The sequence below is a fragment of the Dromiciops gliroides genome, chromosome 1 (genome assembly GCF_019393635.1).
Source record: "Dromiciops gliroides isolate mDroGli1 chromosome 1, mDroGli1.pri, whole genome shotgun sequence".
NCBI lineage: Eukaryota > Metazoa > Chordata > Mammalia > Microbiotheria > Microbiotheriidae > Dromiciops > Dromiciops gliroides.
Window position 1 is genome coordinate 489,448,916 of NC_057861.1, and position 20,026 is coordinate 489,468,941.

The following is a 20,026-nucleotide window of genomic DNA, read 5'->3' on the forward strand; positions in this document are numbered from 1 at the left end:
TGTATGCTATAGAAGGGATCCTTGCTCTAACATGGGTTAGACTAGATGGCCTCTGAGGTCCAACTCAGATTCTATGAGTCTGTGAGACATCTGGGATCTACGTTGTATTATGGGCCAGAGTCTAGGGTTCTGTACTGGACTAGGCTCTGAACTTGGCTTAGATAATTAACTGAACTCTGGGCTAGGCTTGACTATGCAATGGGTTGAGCTTGGGTCTGGGGTAGACTCTGGACTGGGCTGGGTTCTGGGCTAGCCTGAGAGTGGGGATAGTAGCATGTTTAGTGCTTCGGGGAGCGGGGGTTGTGGTAGAGAGGGGAGATGGTTAACTCCAGGAGAATTCTTCAGGCCTGACAGGTGGTTGTGACATGTGATGCCCCTCCCCTAGTTGCCCATCACAACCCAAATTTAGATCTAGCTGGACTGATGAGACATATCAGGCTAAGATATATAAATATCACTCTGGGTTCCGGCAAAGTCAGAGAGTACTTGGGCTGGACGTTTGTTTTGTGCCACTACTCCAAGTTCTTGAGTCCCCTTTCCCAACCCCACCTCACAACTTTGACCTCTGGCAAGGACCCTAAATCTTGGTAAGACATTCTCTCATTCTGTTCCCAATGGGGGTAAGGGGAGGTGGAGGGGGTCAGAATAGAGAAGGAACAGGAGGGGGTAGAGAAGAAAGGACTGGGAGGGAGGGAGGGAGTAGAAAGCCTAAGCTTTGAGATAGGTGTGACAGAGGCAAAGAGGGAGGAAAAGCTTTGATGATTGGAGGAATCAGGGGCTGAGGATGGGATGGTGGAGAATTCTGGGATCTCTAGGGTGAGGTTATTTAATGAACCACTCATTGTCAATGAGGTCAGACCTGAGGATATGAGAGAACTAAGTGGAGTTCGCAGGGGGCTCTGGGTTTTCAGGGAAGGCTAGGTGGTAGGGATAGGAATCTAAAATCATGGACTTTGGGGTAGTGGGGAGTAAGATGGAGAGGAGAGCGGGAAAGCAGGGATTTTTGTGGGATGGAAGAACTAGATCTGACTCTGAACTGAGTCCTTTGGGGTGGAGGCTTGGGGCATTTGCTTTCTTCTTTCTTGGGTTGTGGAGACACTCCCTGGTTTAGGCATCTGTTAGGTCTATTTATAGACCTTGGCAGCTTCTGACTGCATCCTTTGATGGGGGTGGGGTGGAGATTTCTAGATTTGGTGCTGGGAGAACACTGATGTCCAGGGTTTTGTTTTTTGTTTTTTGTTTTGTTTTGTTTTGTTAGTGAGGCAATTGGGGTTAAGTGACTTGCCCAGGGTCACACAGCTAGTAAGTGTTAAGTGTCTGAGGCTGGATTTGAACTCAGGTCCTCCTGAATCCAGGGCCAGTGCTCTTATCCACTGAGCCACCTAGCTGCCCCCTGATGTCTAGTTTTAAGCTAATATGATCTGATCGCTGGGATGTGAGCTGGGAAGACAGAACTGCCTGGTTCTAAGTTGTGGGAACACTGTAGGCACTAGCTGGAGGAACGGAACACCTGGATATAAGTTGGGGCAATGGGTATACTCTGAACTAGGGAGATGGAAATATAGAAGGAAAAGGAAGAAGCAAGCATTTTTTAAACCACTACCATGTGCCAAGCATATGTTCTGGGTGCTTTACAAATATCTCATTTGATCCTCACAACTCTGGGAGGTCGGTGTTATTATCAACCCCATTTTACAGTTGAGGAAACTGAGGCAGAAGTTAAGTGACTTGTTCAGGGTCACACTGTCTGCAGATTTGAATTCAGTTCTTCCTGACTCTGTGCCACCTATCTAATCAGAAGTGGGGGGGGGGCTAGATAGGGATATCTAGGTCTGAACTGGGAGATAAGGATGCTTGGGTCTTAACTGGGTACTCAAGAAATGTTGTTGGGTGTGTCAAGAAGAACCTCTGACCCCTTCCTTCTTTATCTGCCCCCAGGTTCCATCATGTCTGGTGCTCCTGCCCTGATGCAGGGCATGTACCAGGATCTGTCCTGCCCACTGTGCCTCAAACTCTTTGACGCACCCATCACAGCTGAGTGTGGCCACAGCTTCTGCCGTAATTGCCTGCTCCGCCTGGCACCCGATACCCAAGCTGGGACTGTGCTCTGCCCTTCTTGCCAAGCACCCACAAAACCTGATGGGCTTAGTACCAACCAACAACTGGCACGGTTAGTGGAGAGCCTGGCTCAGGTGCCACAGGGCCATTGTGAGGAACATCTGGACCCACTGAGTGTCTACTGTGAGCAAGACCGGGTGCTGATTTGTGGAGTGTGTGCCTCTCTGGGCAAGCACCGAGGTCACAGTGTGGTCACTGCTGCTGAGGCCCACCAGAGGATGAAGGTAACTGGTTCCAGTGAGGGCTATGACCCAGGACCCCATCCCTTCCCCAACCCTACTCCTATTTGGGGACTTTGGAGTGGGTACAAAGGGAAATATTTCCACAGGCCTTTGGATGGGGCATATTTGCCAGCAGGTTCCAAGTCCAGGAAGGAACTCCTGTATTCTAGGGGGCAGTTTTCATTTTGGGACGTTGGCTAGGTTTTGAGCTCGAGACATTGCTGAAGGGCTGACCTGGAGATGGGGGGGGTGGGGGAGGGAGAACAGAAAGTGTGTTGGGAAGATGATAAGGCCAGGGAGCATGGTAGAGAACAGGGTCTAAGTATCTGACTGATCTTCAGGATTGGGGGCAAAGTATTTTACCTTTTTGTCCTCCCCACCTCCACACCCCAGCCAATTACAAGACCCATCCTTGTTGGAGAGCGGGAAATTACTCAAACAAAAATAAGATTCTGATTAGAGAGGGGAGTGGAGGAGGGGAGATATGGTTAGAGAAGTAAGAAAAGGGAGTCTGATAGCATAAGCACTGAGCCTCAAGGTCAGGGGCATTGTGGCCACTGTAAGATGTTGGACATATGGGTAAATGCCATAGAAATTGCCAGAATATTAAGAAGTAGTTTTGAATCTGAGTTTGAGGAAAGCTTATGTATTCCTCAAACTACTTAGGCAGCTAGGTGTCACAGTAGATAGAGTGCTGGATCTGGAGTCAGAAAGACCTGAGTTCAAATCCAGCCTCAGCACTTAGCTGTGTGAACCTGGGCAAATCACTTAACCCTGTTTGCCTCAATTTCTTCACCTGTAAAATGAGCTGGAGAAGGAAATGGCAAACTACTCCAGTATCTTTGCCAAGAAAACCTCAAAATGGGGTCACGAAGAGTCAGACATAACCAAAACAACCGAATAACAAAATTCCTCAAATGACTTAGTTCAATAGAACTTATATATTCCTCAACTTACATTGAGGATGTAGTATCAGAACTGAATGTGTTGGTCTTGGTGAAGTAGGAAGGGGAAAGAAGGAGAATGTTAGAGAGAAAATCCTGAGCAAAAAGTTTTAGGATGTTGAGAGAGTTTGATTTGGCACAGTAAATTTTCAATGTCTGAGCTCTGATTGTGAACCCCTGAAATGTGCCTTCCTTTTCCCCCATGTCCTCCATGGCAGAGAGGAAACATTTAAAAAATCTCCTAATGGAGATAATCCTAAAGTGCCTACTTTCTCCTTTTCTAGTCAGAGTTGAGCCTCAAGCTGGGTTTGGGAAAAGTCAGCTTTGTCAAGGAGCAATTCAGCTTGCACTGATTTCTCTTACTCCACATGTACACAAACAGAAGGTTTCTATGGAGAGGGGACTGTATGGGGGCTGGAGAACAAGTGTCAGAGGCATGGCTGTTAGAAGGTTGGGTTGGGTGTGGGTGGTAGGGGCAGAAGGGTGAGGCTTCTGGTGCCAACTTTTGCACATTTCCAAAGAAGCATATCTTGGGATCATACACATGGGAAGACGTTTTTCTGGTTAAACCTGTATGCTATAAAAAAACAAAACAAAACAGAACAGAAAACCCTGTGTGCTATAGTAGGGGCAGGTACAGAGAGATAATGCACCCTCACAGATGTGATGGGGACAGCACACACACATGCATGAATGTGTCATCCACATACACGTATGCACACACATGCACACAATCAGGCACACTCACAGTATCAACTATATGTGAATATGTGTAAAGAAAGCACTGAGGTAGTCAGATTTTGGTGGATTTGAATATATGAAAATGTAGGTATAAGGAAGTAAGACTGGGGCATGGGGGGATAGGGTAGATGCCTCCCACAAAAGCTGACTGTGGTGAGAGATGGAGCCGGAGGAGGTTGGGAAACAGTAAGAGGCCCCTTAATTTTAGTGATGGAAGTTCTGGTAGATGAAGCTCCACACCTCCATCAAACTGAAGAACTTCTTCAAATTAGGACTGATGATGTCTTTAATCGGGATTCATTGGTCCGCTTCTATGAGTCAAGTGATGGAGATCAGCCCTGGTCTATGATGTGTATAGTCCTGGGGCAGAAGGGGAAATAAGAGAGACCAGGTGAGAAGGTAGCTAGTTGGGGAGGCAGTAAGAGAATAGAATGGTGGTTGTCATGCAAAAGGTGGGAATATTTTCTCATTTCCCTATCCCTTGGAGTCTTTGACTAGAAGAGATCCTTCCTTCCATCTAGTCGATCACCAATTCCTGTTGATTTTATTTCTGTATTACATCTGTCCCCTTCTCTCCATGCTCCCTGCCAGCACCTTAGCTCAGATCCTCATTGCCTCCTACCTAAACCACTGCAAAAGTCTCAGATGGGGGGGGGGGAAGGGAGAGCAGCTAGGTGGCTCAGTGGATAGATCACCAGCCCTGAATTCAGGAGGTCCTGAATTCAAATCCAGCCTCAGACACTTGACACTTACTAGCTGTGTGACCCTGAGCAAGTCATTTAACACTCATTGCCCTGCGCAAAAAAAAAAAGTCTCAGCTGGCCTTTCCAGCTATAAAATTCTGCTCCACTGCCCATCCCCCCTTGGGTCAACATAGCACTGCTGATTCAAAAACCTTCGATGGCTCTCCACTGACTTCCAGAATAAAGTCTAAAGTGCTCATCCTGGCCAGCCTTCAAAGTCCTCCATAATCTGGATAATCCATAATCATAATCAGAATCACAATCTCCATAATCACAGGAGGCAACATCAAACTTGGAATTAGAACCTGGGTTCAAATCTTGCCTTAAGCAAGTGTGACCTTAAGCCTCGGTTTCTTTATCTATAAAATGGAGATATTAATAGCTGCACTACCTACCTCAGTGTTGTGAGTGAGGTGTTTTGTAGACTTGAAGTGCTATGTAAATGTAAGTGGTTATTATCATTCCCTTTAAGGTATGTTCCTCATACAACTCCCAAAGAACCTTCTTCTTTAGAAGGTAAGATCAAGTTCAGGCAAATGCCATGCTCCTGGTAGTCTCCCAGCATGCATCCGGCTTAGTCCAAGGTCTACCACTCCAAGGAACCTTCCCTGACTAGATCCAGCTAATCAGCAGAACTCTTCCCTTCCATTTTGAATTACCTCATAACTGGCCAGTATAGGCTGCCTTCAATATCACACAAGTGCCAATACACTGCCTTGGTGTTCTTCTGGGGTAGATGTCTAGATTTACTGTGAGCCTTGGAGAATGCCAGACTTAGGTCTTCTTCTCCTACCTCCCACATTATGCCCAGGGATACACAGTAGGCACTTTTCATGCCACTTGGGTCTTACCTGATGGGGGCCTCCCAAAAATGCTCCTCTCCCTGCTGGTCAGAACTATGCCTCAGACTGTAAAGAGAGAGGGGAGTGAGAAGGGGTTACTCATTATCTTCCAGTCCCCTCAGGATGGGATTCCCTCTGGGTCTTAGAAGACTTCTCAAAGTTGGCTACACTGCTTGGGGTGGATGTGTTAGGGGAAGGTTTGAGGAAGATAAATGGATTGTAATGGCAGGAAGTTATATGGAAGCTGGGGTCAGGACACAAATTCTAGTTAGGAAAAAGTCACAGGATGGGTCAAGGTTAAGGTCTCAGCTTTCAGACACAAAAAAACGGTAAGGGGACAAAGGGAGCCGACAGAGGCCCTGGGTCCAGAGCCTCACCAGACATTGCTGCTTCCTGGAGTCTGGTAGCCTCTTCTTGCATGCCGATGTCCCGGAGCACCTCCGCAGTCAGCTCCATCCCGTAGTCCTCCAAGTAGTAACTGACGATCTTGTCGGTGAGGTCCAAGCGGTCCATGGGCTGCAACATCCCCCGAGGGATATGGGTGAAGCCGGCCCGTAGCTGCAGTGTCCGCAGCTTGAGTTTGAACTTTTTGAATTCATCTTCGTTCAAGTTCTCCAGGGCCTGTAAGATGAGGTCCCGGCCACGAGCCATGGCTCCCCAGATTCAATGGTCAAAGGGGTCAGTCCGCTATTTTGTCTGTTGTGTACGGGACAGACACCCCAGGACCGGGAAATCTCTGGGAAGAGGAAGAGGAGGAGGAGGAGGAAGAGGAGGAACAACGTTAGAGTGAAGGAGGAAATCCCACCAGGGTGCTGCGGGTCTGGGGGGGGAAGGATTCAGGAGATTTCTAGAATGGGGCTCTGGAAGACTGGGCTTCGGATACTCCTTGGAGAGTAGGGAGGGTTTACCTACTCACACCTCCTTCCTTCTTGACCTAGCTCTATCCTCCTCTGCTCAAGGAACTATTTGAAAGTTGGAGCCTTAGGGTCAAAGATTTAGACAGAGACAGGACTTCAGAGTCTAGCCCAAAGTTTCTTAAACTGTGGGTCGCGACTTTACATGGGGATCGGGTAACTGAATGTGGGGTTATCGAAAAACTTGGCAGTAAACGTTTGATTTGTATACCTGTTTTATATACCTATATACCTGCGGTGTTGTAAAAATTTCTGGGGCGCAGGGGGCAGCTCGGTGGCGGGGTGGATAAAGCACCGGCCCTGGATTCAGGAGTACCCGAGTTCAAATCCGGCCTCAGACACTTGACACTTACTAGCTGTGTGACCCTGGGCAAGTCACTTAACCCTTATTGCCCCACAAAAAAAAAAAAAAAAAAAAGCAAACAAAAAAATTTCTCCGGCATTTAAGAAGCCCTGTCCAACCTCCTCGTTTTGCAGATGAAACGGAGTTTAGTGATTTGCCTGAGGTCACACAAAATAAGCGGCAGCATTCAGCATCCTGGAGTCCTTCCGACCATGAGCTCTTTGAGAGCAGGTGCTCTCTTTTCCCCTTGTTTTCTTTGTATATTTTGTCATTTTGCACAGCGTCTGGCACATAGTCTGGGCTTCTAAACTGGTTCATCTCCTCGGCCCAGTTCTACGCCCTGATTCTCAGGAGGTAAAGACAGGATGAGTCTTCATTATAGTGCCTCTCAGAGCAGAGATGGGAACCAGCCTTAGTGCACGGGCAGCATCCAATACCTACTATTTAAGGGAGGTGCCAATTTTACTTCATCTTTATATGATGTACCTGACAGAGTCGCTTTTCTCACAACAGCTCTGTGAAATAAGCTCGTGCAAATATCTCCGTGGTACATGAGGAAGAACTGAAGCTTCGGGTGGGTGAATTAGCTTGCTCAGGGACATAACGTACTTGGGTGGACCCAGGTCTTCTCATGCTAACTTTACTTAGCACCAAGCTCAGTAAAGGAATATGGGGGAATTATGCACTCTGGCCACGAGGGGGCGCCCCCCCATAGGGTTTGGGACTAACCTGAGGCTCTGGGAGCGGAATTGAGAGGGTATTGTGCCACACACCTCTCCTCACACATACATACTTCTCTGCCCAACCTTTTTTTCCATTTCTACTTCAACTATCAAGGTTAGGCTGGGAGGGGATAGGACTGGGGATGAAAGTCACTTTAGGGAGTGGAGGGCAGACATAAGATAAGGAAGTCAATCTTTTTCTATTGGTTTTTACTGCCCTAGCATGACATTTCAGTAAATTGATCCCAAGACACTTATGCAAAGGTAACACCCAATACCAGGGCAATGTTGGGTAAATGCCAAGTTGTATAGCTAGGAAGCAGGATATAAGAGCTTGGGGCTGCCATCCAGCAAGGCTTCATAGAGGAGATGGAATTTGAGCTAGGCACTGACGCAGGCCAACAGAGGACAGGAACTGAAGACTGGATATATGTCTCCTTTCCTTCAAGGAGAATGGAGGTAGCTCCATCATTACCCATGATCCTCCTCTCTCCTGACATTCTTCCCTTTCCCCTAAGTAGGCCTGCTTCTCTACCCTTTCAACAGAAGCAGCTCCCACAACAGAGGCTGCAGCTACAGGAGGCCTGCATGCGCAAAGAGAAGACTGTGGCCCTGTTGGATCGGCAACTGACTGAGGTGGAGGTGAGTGAGAACTTACAGATTGTAGACCTAGAGCTCCCAGGCAAACATCCTGTACACACTCACATCTGTGTGTGAAAAGAATTAAGTAGGAGCAGCTAGGTGGTGCAGTGGATAAAGCAACGGCCCTGGATTCAGGGGGACCTGAGTTCAAATCCAGCCTCAGACACTTGACACTTACTAGCTGTGTGACCCTGGGCAAGTCACTTAACCCTCATTGCCTTGGAAAAAAAAGGTGAGCTGATGGTTGGGAGACAGATACCTATACTATAAGAAGGGTCTGTGTTTTGGAGGGAGAGCCTGGTACCAGATACCTGTGATTTGGGGCAGAGAACTGAGGTCTGGGTGCCTCATCCTTCTCAACTCTCCTTCCCTATCCCTCACCTCCCAGGATACAGTACGACAGTTCCAGCGGGCTGTGGGGGATCAGCTTGGTGTGATACGAGCTTTTCTGCAAGCATTGGAGTTGTCACTGGGCAAAGAGGCAGAGCGAGTGACTGAAGAGGCAGGGGCAGCTTTGAAGACTGAACGCAGAATTGTCACTTCCTACCTTGATCAGCTGCAGCAGATGGAGAAGGTGTTGGATGAAGTTACTGATCAGCCCCAAACTGAATTCCTCAGGGTGAGAGCTGTCCCAAATTTTCTCGATCCTCTCCTTCTTCCCTTAATAAGCTCTTTTCCAACCCCCTCAGACCTCTGGATCCTCCAAATAAAATATCCTAGATTTATATAACGTTAGAGTTGGAAGGGATGTTAGACATTATTTAATACAATTTCCTCATTTTACAAATAGGGAAACTGGGACCCAAAATGAGAAGTTCCTTGGCCATGGTCACATGAATACATGAATAAAGGAATAAAAAAGCATTTATTAAGCACTTACTATATGCCAGACCTCTTGTAGAACTGGACTGATCTCAAGTTTCCTGCCTCCCATCTAGTCTCAAACTGTTACTTCCACAACTGAACTATCCTGATTTCTTCTAATTATCCTATACTCCCTTTTTGATTTCTTAAGCTCTTTGGATCTCTCTCCTTGGCCCTGCTGAGCTTGATCCAGCTACCTTCTGCCTCACCTTAAGGGTATAAGGGGGTAGAAGCAAGAAAATCCATCTTCTTATCAGCTGGTCCTTCCTTTTCTGCTCCCTCCCTACTGTCTTTTGGGTTCTAACTCACCTTTCTTCATCTTTTCTCTCATTTTCTCTCTCTAGAAATACTGCCTGGTGATCAGCAGGTGAGGCTTACCCAGGGTAAGAAAGATCTGGTTGTTCTCCCTGAAAAGCTTCCTTCCATCACCCTCACTAGGGGCTCTCCCCATATATATGTTATTATATGATATATACATATATATGTGTGTGTGTGTTATTTCTGATGAACTCAGGAAGCTTACTGAAACCCCCTTAACACACTTAGAATGCCTTTTGCTCAATCTGAAGCCCTCAACTTTTACATATCTATAGACACCTTCACATGGAGGAATATCATTTTCCTTGCATTTCTCCCCCCACCCACCCACACATACATATTAGAGTTTACAGCTACCCAATTTACCTTGACAAAATGCCTTCTGAAAGCTGGGTCCCTATCAGGTATCTTCTTTGCTGGATAGCATTTGTATCATATTGCCTAGACTCCCTGTCCTGACTCACCTGGATCTCTGGAGCACTCAGAGCGTCCAGTCCATGCTTTTGGCTACTTCCCTCCCAATGTCAATAAAATGTAGTATTTATCTTCTGGTGCCCGGACTTCCTCTTCCATGCCTGGAAAGCTCTGGCCCTTAGCTTAGCCTCTGCAAACTCTAGTCCTATAATCTCCTTTTTCCTTTACCCTTGGCATCTCTTCAGGTTGCAGAAAATCCTAGCAGAGTCACCCCCAGCTGCTAGATTGGACATCCAATTACCCATTATCTCTGATGACTTCAAATTCCAGGTCTGGAGGAAGATGTTTCGAGCCTTGATGCCAGGTATGGACAACAGGCTAGTCTCGGGAGTACCACTGTAGCCTTCAAACTGACCTCTTATCTGCAGCTTCTCTCTCTCTTTTTTTTTTGGTGAGGCAGTTGGGGATAAGTGACTTGCCCAGGGTCACACAGCTAATACGTGTCAAACATCTGAGGCCGGATTTGAACTCAGGTACTCCTGACTCCAGGGCTGGTGCTCTATCCACTGTGCCACCTAGCTGCCCCCATCTGCAGCTTCTCAATCCACTCCAATTCAAGACACTAAATCTTTACTGAGTCTCTATCTTGTGCCCAGTCATGTGCTAGACACTATGGGAGAAGCAAGATAAACCCTGGTAACTGCTCTCCAGGGACTCAGTCTGACTGGGGACTATACACCTAAAGCAACTAGAAAACCATACAAGGCACTCAGGAATCAAGGGCCAAAGTTAGCTGTGTGGACTCCTGTTAAAACTGAGAAGCTATTCAAAGTTTGTCAAAGGGGCTCCTTCCTCTTTTTGTGCCATTTACCCCCTTTCAGAGCCCCCCCTCCTGACAGGTACCCAATAATTTCTGTTGCCAGTGTAGAAAGAAGAGACCCAAGAAACTGATTCATTAAAGACATTTTTATTTATTTTTTAAATTAAGTCCCAGAAGTCTTTTCAGTGAAATCTACAGCAATGTCAGAGAAATGAGTCTAATCATATACAGTTGGAAAAGCAAAATGAATGACAAACTCATGTAATCCAGACTGTGGCAGGCAGCTGGTTAGGCAGTCAGCCAAATTGGTCTATCAGGCTATATATCATAGAGACTGCAGATAAACAATAAATTAGGTCCATCTCAACCCAGAATTCCAGGGTCACAATGAGGAGGTTTTTCGATGCTTTTAATTGGTCCTAAACTGCCCCCACCTATGAAAACCTATCTTTTATACATCAACATTCTTCCACTGAAGCTGTATTATTACATTTCACAACATGCTGGAATTTCCAAAAAATAACCCAAAGGGTAATGAAAATACACAAGTTGGGCAGCAGTATTCGTAGCACATTACTAATTCTGACTTGAGTGCCAGAAGTGAAATGATCACTGTAAGGGAGATAAGATGGTCATGTACTGAGAATGGGAGACAAGAGCTGAGCACAACACTGGAATCCTTGAGGTCCCAAGAGAAAAGAAAGCCTCTAGGGTATTGAATAAAGCCTATAGGGCAAGGGGTTCTATGAACTGTTTTTGTTTTTAATTTACAATTATTTTATTTTTTATTATTATTTTTTTTTTAGTGAGGCAATTGGGGTTAAGTGACTTGCCCAGGGTCACACAGCTAGTAAGTGTTAAGTGTCTGAGGTTGGATTTGAACTCAGGTCCTCCTGAATCCAGGGCCGGTGCTCTATCCACTGTGCCACCTAGCTGCCCCGAATTATTTTAATATAACAAGTTTCCTCTGTCATCTTATATATTTTATTTATTCATTAAAAAAACCTTTACCCTAAGAAGTCCACAGGTAAGACAATTAATAAACATTTATTAAGCATCCATTACATGCCAGGACCTATGCCAAGTGTGGGGGATAAAAAGACAAGAGAAGTCCCTGCTCTCAAAAAGCTTACAGTCTAAGGGGAGAAACAATGTAAAAATAACAAGGCACAAACAAGTTCTATGTCTATGTCTATGTCTGTGTCTATACCTATCTATATATCTCTATCTCTATCTCTGTATATGCAGGATACTAGCTTCAAGTCACTTCACCCTGTTTGTCTCAGTTTCCTCATCTGTAAAATGAGCTGGAAAAGGAAATGGCAAACTGCTCCAATATCTTTGCCAAGAAAACCCCAAATGTGGCCACACTACTAAAACAACAATCTCATTGGTGGAGAGATCAATGACTTGCCCCTGGAGAGACATCTTGTTTCTTTCTGCTTTGAGAAAAGACACCAAAGGTCCCAGAATTTTTCAGGCAGAGATTCTGGGGAATCTTTGGAAGGCAGACCGGTAGGGGGAAGTTGGCTCCTCAATATACCTTTGATTTCCATTGGCCATTCTTTCTGCCCTCAGCCACCCCCAACCTCTCTTGAAAGAGAGTGTAGAGGGGCAGCTAGGTGGCGCAGTGGATAGAGCACCGGCCCTGGAGTCAGGAGGACCTGAATTCAAATCCGGCCTCAGACACTTAATACTTACTAGCTGTGTGACCCTGGGCAAGTCACTTAACCCCAATTGCCTCACTAAAAAAAAAAAAAAAAGAGAGAGTGTAGAATCTTGAGTGTCCTCATTTGGAGCAGAAAGGAAGGAGAAGGTCTTTCCAGTGGCAAGCCGTCATTCTCTCCACCAGGGAGGAGGGTCTTATGCAGACTTGGGAGAGATATCATTCTGCAGGGCATAAAAGAACAGACCTGCAAGTCAGGAAGACCTCTGTTCTAGTCCTGCCTCTGAAACATACCTCTCAGTGATCTAGGCAGCTCTCTAAGATGTCGTTGAAGATAAAGTGGTAGCGTGCATCATTAGAGGAGTTTCCTCATCTCAGAGTTCCCTTACTTATATCAATGAAATCATAGGTTTCGTCCCTGACTCTTTTTCATTTAAGCCTCACAATAAACCTAAGTAGGCTCTATTATTATTGCCATTTAACAAGTGAAGAAACTAAGGCTTAGAGAGTTCATGTGATTACACGTAAGGTTGGTTACACAGTTTCTGCACAAAATTAAAGCACAAGATACTCCTGATTCTAATCAATTAACAAACATTTATTGGGAGGAGGGAAAGGAACTGTCTTTCTCCAGTGTAGTCACGGCCCTGGAGGTCCTTAGGTCAGAATATTCTGGTGATTTTTATACTTGTTTTTTCGGGTTTCCATCCTAGCTGCATTTAGCGTCTTGGGTAAAGGGGGTGGGGTGGGGTGGGGAGTAAAGGAAGGCATTGCTACATGTAAGATGGAGAAGTGGATGGCTTCTGTGATCTCTAAGGTCTATTCTAGATCTGTGAGTGTGTAAAAGATCATAGGACATAAATCTGGAAAGAATCTTACTAATCCAAACTTATTTTATAGATAAGATGTTAAGAGGAAAGGGATAGCTGGGGGGAGGTAGTGGACGACCTGTTGTTCAAAGGCTCAGAGATTTCTTCTCTCTCCTTCTCACTTGACCCTTCTTGACCCTTTTCTCCTTTCTTCCTTTCCCTTTTTTTTTTTTTTTTTGGCGCGGGGCAATGAGGGTTAAGTGACTTGCCCAGGGTCACACAGCTAGTGTCAAGTGTCTGAGGCCGGAATCGAACTCAGGTCCTCCTGAATCCAGGGCCGGTGCTTTATCCACTGCGCCACCTAGCTGCCCCCCCTTACTTGACCCTTTTTCTTTTTTTGCCTTTGCAGCCCTAGAAGGTCTCACCTTTGACCCAGCCACTGCCCATCCCAGCCTGCTGGTATCCCCTTCTGGACGTCGGGTGGAGTGCGTGGAGCAGAAGGCGCCGCCGGCGGGGGATGACCCGCAGCAGTTCGACAAAGCAGTGGCGCTGGTGGCCAAGCAGCAGCTGTCGGAGGGCGAGCATTACTGGGAGGTGGAGGTGGGCGACAAGCCCCGCTGGGGACTGGGGCTGATCTCCGCCGAGGTCAGCCGTCGGGGGAAGCTGCACCCCATCCCCTCGCAGGGCTTCTGGATGCTGGGGCTGCGAGAGGGGAAGGTGTACGAGGCCCACGTGGAAAGCAAGGATCCCAAGGTGCTCAAAGTGGATGGGCGGCCCTCGAGAATCGGCCTCTATCTCAGCTTCCGGGACGGCGTCTTCAGCTTCTATGATGCCAGCGATCCTGACAACCTGGTCCCTCTTTACTCCTTCCACGAGCGCCTCCCTGGTCCTGTCTACCCTTTCTTCGACGTCTGCTGGCACGACAAGGGCAAGAATATACAGCCCATGCTGCTGCTAGGGCCAGATGAGGAGCCGTGAGGAAAGAATAGGGGAAGGATCGTGGGGGTAGTCTGTTAGTCAGTCAGCGAGCATTTTATTCATTACTTACTGCGTGCCAAGCAGTCTAAGATAAGAGTGAGTGAGCGTTTCTAAGGTTTGGAAGTCCTGGCCAATAAAAGAGACCGAAGTTGGTGACCTGTTCAGTGTCTGGATTTCTGTAAGGGGATGAGAAGTGAATTTGACAATGGAATGAATTTGCCTAGGGCTGAGTGAAACAGGGTCTCGTCTGAATGTGGAAGAAACAAATATCCTCTTCCTACTTCTATCTCAACTGCTCATGCCCACCCCTCAGCCCTGCCTGTTGGTTTTCCTCTCTTTCCTGTAGCTTCAAAGCTTTGGGAGCTGAAAACAAATCCAGTGGCTAGAGCCTAGACTCTGTCTCTTGCCTTCTCAGGTTCAGACCCCTTCTTCATAGTCTGAGGCATCACACCACCAACATCCTTGGTGACTTTGATGATGTTTACCAACTTCCTCTATTTCCATGACCTCCATTTCCTTCATTCATTCAACAATAATAGAACTTACTAAGGTCAGGCACAGTGCTAAGTACTTGTGAATACAAAGACACAAATGAGGTAGTCAGGGACCTCAAGAAGCTTATATTCTATTGGAAGTTGAAGGGGTACCCTACAAGGAAAAAATACATTATATATGATAATATAGTATGTAATTATTATATATTACAGTATATATTATTATAAACAAAAATAATACAATACACTTTATATTACATTGTTATAATATATAACACATGCATATATTAGAAATATAATGTAAATATATTATAAAATTACATATTATATATAACACATATGCATATATACATACCCAAAGTTCATGTGAAATATTTTCTGGGCACTAGTTACTGGACTTGGGGAAGGGGAATCAGTATAGGCCTTCTTCTGTAGGAGATGACCAGAGCTGAGCCTTGAAGGCATCTAGGATTTCCAAAAAATTGAGGAGAGGAGAGAAAGCACTCCAGATACAAAGCACAGATATGGGAAATGGATTTTCCTGTGTGGGTAACAGCAAGTACATTAGTTTACCTGGAACAAAGGGTGCATGAAGTGGAGTAATATACATAAATCTGTAAAGATCAACTGGAACCACATTATGAAGGACTTTGCATATTAAACAAAGGAGTTTGTATTTTGTGCTAGAAGTAATAGGGAGCTGTGGAATTTCTTGAGCTGAGGAGTGACATGATCAGTTTAGGAAAATTAATTTGGTAGTTGTACGTTGGATGGATTAGAAAGGAGAAACTGAATATGGGGAATACAATCGTCTAGATAAGGGATAAGGAGACCTTGAATGAGTGGAAAGATGAAAAATATTGTTAAGGCTTACTCATCAAAGAGGGAAATGAGATTTAAGAATGAAGGATAACTCCTTGGTTTCAAACCAGGGTCACAGGAAGAATAGAAGTGTCCTTGGAAAATAGTTTTTGACTACATCTAAAGTTTAAAAAACAAATAACATAAAGTTCATTTAAACTACTCACTTAAATTAAAACAAAACAAAACTATTGAAACCACTACCCATAGATTAAATTTGTCTTGAAGAAAACTAGACTCCCTAAGGGTACAATTCTAGAAAATGGAAAAATGGTCACATGGCAGGGGGATTCCCCTATGGACAAACCATCAGCTTGAGCCAAAGCATTCCCCAGCCTGTCAGAGCATTCCTTCAGTAGATTAACACTCATATAAAGCATCCCACCAACCCTGCTGGTCTCCCTGCTGTAGTTCCCTAATCACCCCCCTCACAGCTTTTAGTGTTACCTCTCCAGCTCCTGAACCCCACACTTTATCTGAGCTTCCTTTAGGGATGGAATTACCTTTCAGTTCATGCAGCCCTCTCCTCATCTTTTTTTTTTTGGCTGGGCAATGAGGGTTAAGTGACTTGCCCAGGGTCACACAGCTTGTTGTAAGTGTCAAGTGTCTGAGGCTGGATTTGAACTCAGGTCCTCCTGAATCCAGGACCAGTGCTTTATCCACTGTGCCACCTAGCTGCCCCAACTTCTGATGTTATTTCATTAGGTTTTTTACCTTGTACTAAGTTTTAGTTTTCTTATAGATTCAACTTTAGTAACTCTTTCTCTTGTTCTTAATTTCTTTTGGGGGGGGGAAGGAGGGAGGGAGTGTGATAAGTAAAGACCATGGAAAACAACTTACCCACCATCTTCCCAGTCTATGGAAGCCCAATCTTAGTCAATTAGAGATTTTTATCTTTAATAGTTTGAACAATTAATTAGCAGGAATTAATTTGTTCTTATTTATGAATAAGCAGAAATGTAGTGAACTGTTGTGTAAGCTTAAGTTCCAGGACACGGAGAAAAAATTTTGAAAGTCTCCTACTCTAGTCTCTAAACATCCTCTTATTGTGGTCGAAAGAAAGATATATTAAGTCTTTCTTTTATGGACCTTCATGCACTAGGCTGGAAAATAATTGTGGATTTTATTTAGAATCTATTTGTTCACTATCTGACCCAAGTCTCTTCCTCTTAGTTGCCCCAGCTATTTATGTAATAATGAAGAATCATTATTTCTTCATTGGGATATTGTGAAAATGTCATGAGAGGCTAATAGACCACAGAATTTATGCCTCCAGCTGACCCCTCTGAGAGACAATCCTGTTTTTTCTATTAATCAACTCCCCTCTGGTGATCCTGTCCTTATTATAGAATCTTATAACCCACCTACAATTGTTCTACCACACTGAATGGCTCTAACTCTTACAGTCCCTTATCATGCAACTCGATAAAACCACCAGTCTTCCCTAGTATTGTCAGCGAACCCTTATTATGTACATATTCCCAGCCTTATACAAACTCCAAATGAAAAGTGTTAAAGTTGAATTGGGACACAATTTCAGAATCATATAATCTCAACTGGAAGGAACCTCAGGGACAGAATTCTAACTAAGGTAGGGTGACTGTGACTCTGCTCCAAGGCACCAAATTTAGAGGGTGTCAAATTTTAAAGTAACTGATTGCACTTGCAGTACTTCAGCAGTCAATAAATCCAAGTCAAAAATTAAATTACATAAAGAAACAAAAATTCAGTAGCTAGTTAGTAAGAAGAAATGGTTTAAATTAAAGCTTCTTGATGACACACTTTTTTTTTTTATCACTCCCTGCTCCTCGATACCCAAAGTCTCTGCTTTCTGTCCTCCACACTATGAGGCAGTGTTCTGGCCTCCACCCTCAAGCAATAATGAATTTAGTGTTCATTGCTCTGGGCAAGGTTTATGATGGTTGTTCAGAGTAAGAAAAATTCAAGTTTTAGCTCTTCTCAAAGTTCATTTAATCTTGATCAAGAATCCTCTTAACACCTTCAATAAGTGATTACCCAGTCTTTGTTTGTAAACCCTCCAGAAGGAGAAGGGAATCAGCATTTATATAGTGCTTGCCATATGTCTTGTGATAAGCATTTTATATATATCTCTTGATCCTCACAACAACTTTGCGAGCTATTGTTTGATCTTTTCTGTCATGTTCAACTATTTTGTGACCCTATTTGGGTTTTTCTTGACAAAGATACTAGAATGGTTTGCCATTTCTTTAGGTGCTAGTATATGATATTATGATAATATAATATATGATCTTTACAATGTAATCATATATTAATAATATATTATACTTACAATAACATAAATACAAATTATGTTACATTATATCTAATAATATATTAATAATATTATTTGCTAATATATTAATAGGTGTCATTATTTTCATTTCACAATTGAGTAAACTGAGGCAGACAGACGTTAAATGACTCGATCAAGGTCACACAGCTAGTAAGTATCTAAGACTCAGTTTAAACTCAGGTCTTTCTGACTCCAAACTCATGCTCTATCCACTGCATCATAGTTGCCTCAATCAGAAGGAAATTCACTATTTCCCTACATGTTTCATTCTACTCAAATTGGTCAAGTGTCTGAGGCTGGATTTGAACTCAGGTCCTCCTGAATCCAGGGCTGGTGCTTTATTCACTGCACCATCTAGCTGACTCCTCATTACTTTATTTGTATCTTTTTGTAGGTTTTGCAGCTCCAGAATCCATTGAGAGGCATAATTTAATATTGTTTCTGAGGCAAATTTGGGAGAGCTTAGGCAGCTTCCTGGTTTCACATCCCCGTCTTGGCTCTGCCTCCAGAACTCCTCAGAAATGTCAATTAAACATTCTTCTATGCTCAGAAAGTTACAGCTGGTTGAGGTTACTTTAGGGTGGTAGTTAAAAATCTCTCAATTCCACTCAAAACTTTTCTTCAGAATATCATCTTCACAGATTTTCTTTTTTTAAAAAAATTATTTATTTATTTAAATTAATAAAGTATTTTTTTCCGTTACATGTAAAGATAGTTCTCAACCTTTGTTTATACAAGCTTTACAATTTCAGATTTTTCTCCCTCCCTCCCCTCCCTCCCCCCCTCCCCTAGACAGCAGGTAATCTGATATAGTGTGAGATTAAAATTGGAGATATATATATATATATACATATATATATATATATAATAACATTAATCCTATTTCTGCATCAGTCATGTTATAAGAGAAAAAAATCAGAGCAATGATGGAAAACCTCAAAATAGAAAAAAAACAACAGCATCAAAAACAAAAGAAATAGTATGGTTCATTTAGCATCTATACTCCTCAGTTCTTTTTTTTTTTTTTCCTGGATTTGGAGATCCTCTTCCATCACGAGTTCCCTGGAACTCTTCTGTGCCATTGCATTGGTGAGAAGAATATAGTCCATCACAGTAGGTCAACACTCAATGTTGATGTTACTGTGTTTTACAGATTTTCAAAAGGTAGGAAACTCATTCTTGCCTCACAGACTCTTAAAAATGATATTTACTTCCCCAAGTCTCTGGTGTGTGTGTGTGTGTGTGTTCTGTATATATTAAGAGCCAACTAGGTCACCAAAGTGAGGCACAACCACATAATTCTCATCCTGCCTCATCCTGAGGCAGAACTAAGGCAGAGAACATTCTACTTACCTGATATCTTCAGTGGGACAAGTACTATCTATTGGTACTCTGCCTATACTTATACTCTTTGGCTAGCAAACACACTTTCTTTCGATCAATCAGTTCTAGTGATATTGAATCTGTGGCTGCCTAAACATAAGTTACCCCTCTTTCCAGCCTCCATTTCTTATTTTCTTATTCCTACCCCCATCTACCTCAACCCTACAAGTACCATGTCCCACTCCAAATCTTCTTACCCTTTTCACTGTGTCCCCTGGAATTCCCATTCCATAAACATAAGACTTCCTTAATTTTAGATCTTCTCTTCTGGTGTTCTTCTGACCCTGACAGAGATCTGACTCCCCCGGATGACACTGCATTTCTGATCTTACTCATTTTAGTGATTGTTCCTTCTCTCATATCTCCCACTCCAACACACTAATACTAAAGGAACAGTCAACAACATTACTTCCCCATTTACCATATCCAAACATTTCCCTTGCCGCTCTCAGAAATCCTTCTTCTTTTGAGTCTCATTCTTTAATTTATCACCCAATGCAGATCCAATTTTCTATTATGTACCGGAGTCCGGGTTATTCTCTTTCCTTTCGAATGAGCTCATTACCTGGCTCACTACCCACCTTTCATCTCCACACCAACTCTTGCCTTAGTACAAGAGGACATGAACAGCACATTCGTTGATATCTCTTTAAATGGACTAGACTTCCATTTCCTCAAGTGCACCATCTAGCTCAACCCTTTGCAATCTGCCAGTTAATCTCATCACTCAACTAATACTGCTCTCTTTACAGTTATGAATGATTTCTTAATTGCCAAACTAGTCTTTTCCTCAGTCCTCAATCTTTGTGACCTCTCTGCAGCACTGGATATAGTCAACTACTTTCTCTACTTGGTTATTCTTTCTCCTTTGACTT

The 20,026-nt window shown here is 44.0% G+C and overlaps 1 protein-coding gene across 2 annotated transcripts; it reads left to right on the plus strand.

Annotated features, from left to right (window-relative positions):
* The first annotated feature begins 457 nt into the window (after positions 1-457).
* Positions 458-14,255, plus strand: TRIM72 (tripartite motif containing 72). Of its 2 annotated transcripts, XM_043980738.1 has the most exons (7): positions 458-587; positions 1,939-2,342; positions 8,135-8,230; positions 8,619-8,849; positions 9,439-9,461; positions 10,072-10,190; positions 13,531-14,255. In XM_043980738.1, the coding sequence occupies exons 2-7, from the start codon at positions 1,947-1,949 to the stop codon at positions 14,097-14,099; spliced, it is 1,434 nt and encodes a 477-aa protein (XP_043836673.1). In that variant the 5' UTR covers positions 458-587; positions 1,939-1,946; the 3' UTR covers positions 14,100-14,255. The 2 variants fall into 2 exon arrangements, with proteins under 2 accessions (XP_043836673.1, XP_043836676.1); XM_043980741.1 differs by lacking the exon at positions 458-587 and having other exon boundaries at positions 1,924-2,342.
* Positions 14,256-20,026: the final 5,771 nt, after the last annotated feature.

What these genes read in the sequence shown, in the direction of transcription:
- TRIM72 (XM_043980738.1), top strand. Translation starts at nt 1,947, where the DNA reads ATGTCTGGTGCTCCTGCCCTGATGCAGGGCATGTACCAGGATCTGTCC. An exon ending in GGCAACTGACTGAGGTGGAG is followed by an intron (nt 8,231 to 8,618) that starts GTGAGTGAGAAC and finishes CTCACCTCCCAG; the next exon opens with GATACAGTACGACAGTTCCA. An exon ending in TACTGCCTGGTGATCAGCAG is followed by an intron (nt 9,462 to 10,071) that starts GTGAGGCTTACC and finishes GCATCTCTTCAG; the next exon opens with GTTGCAGAAAATCCTAGCAG.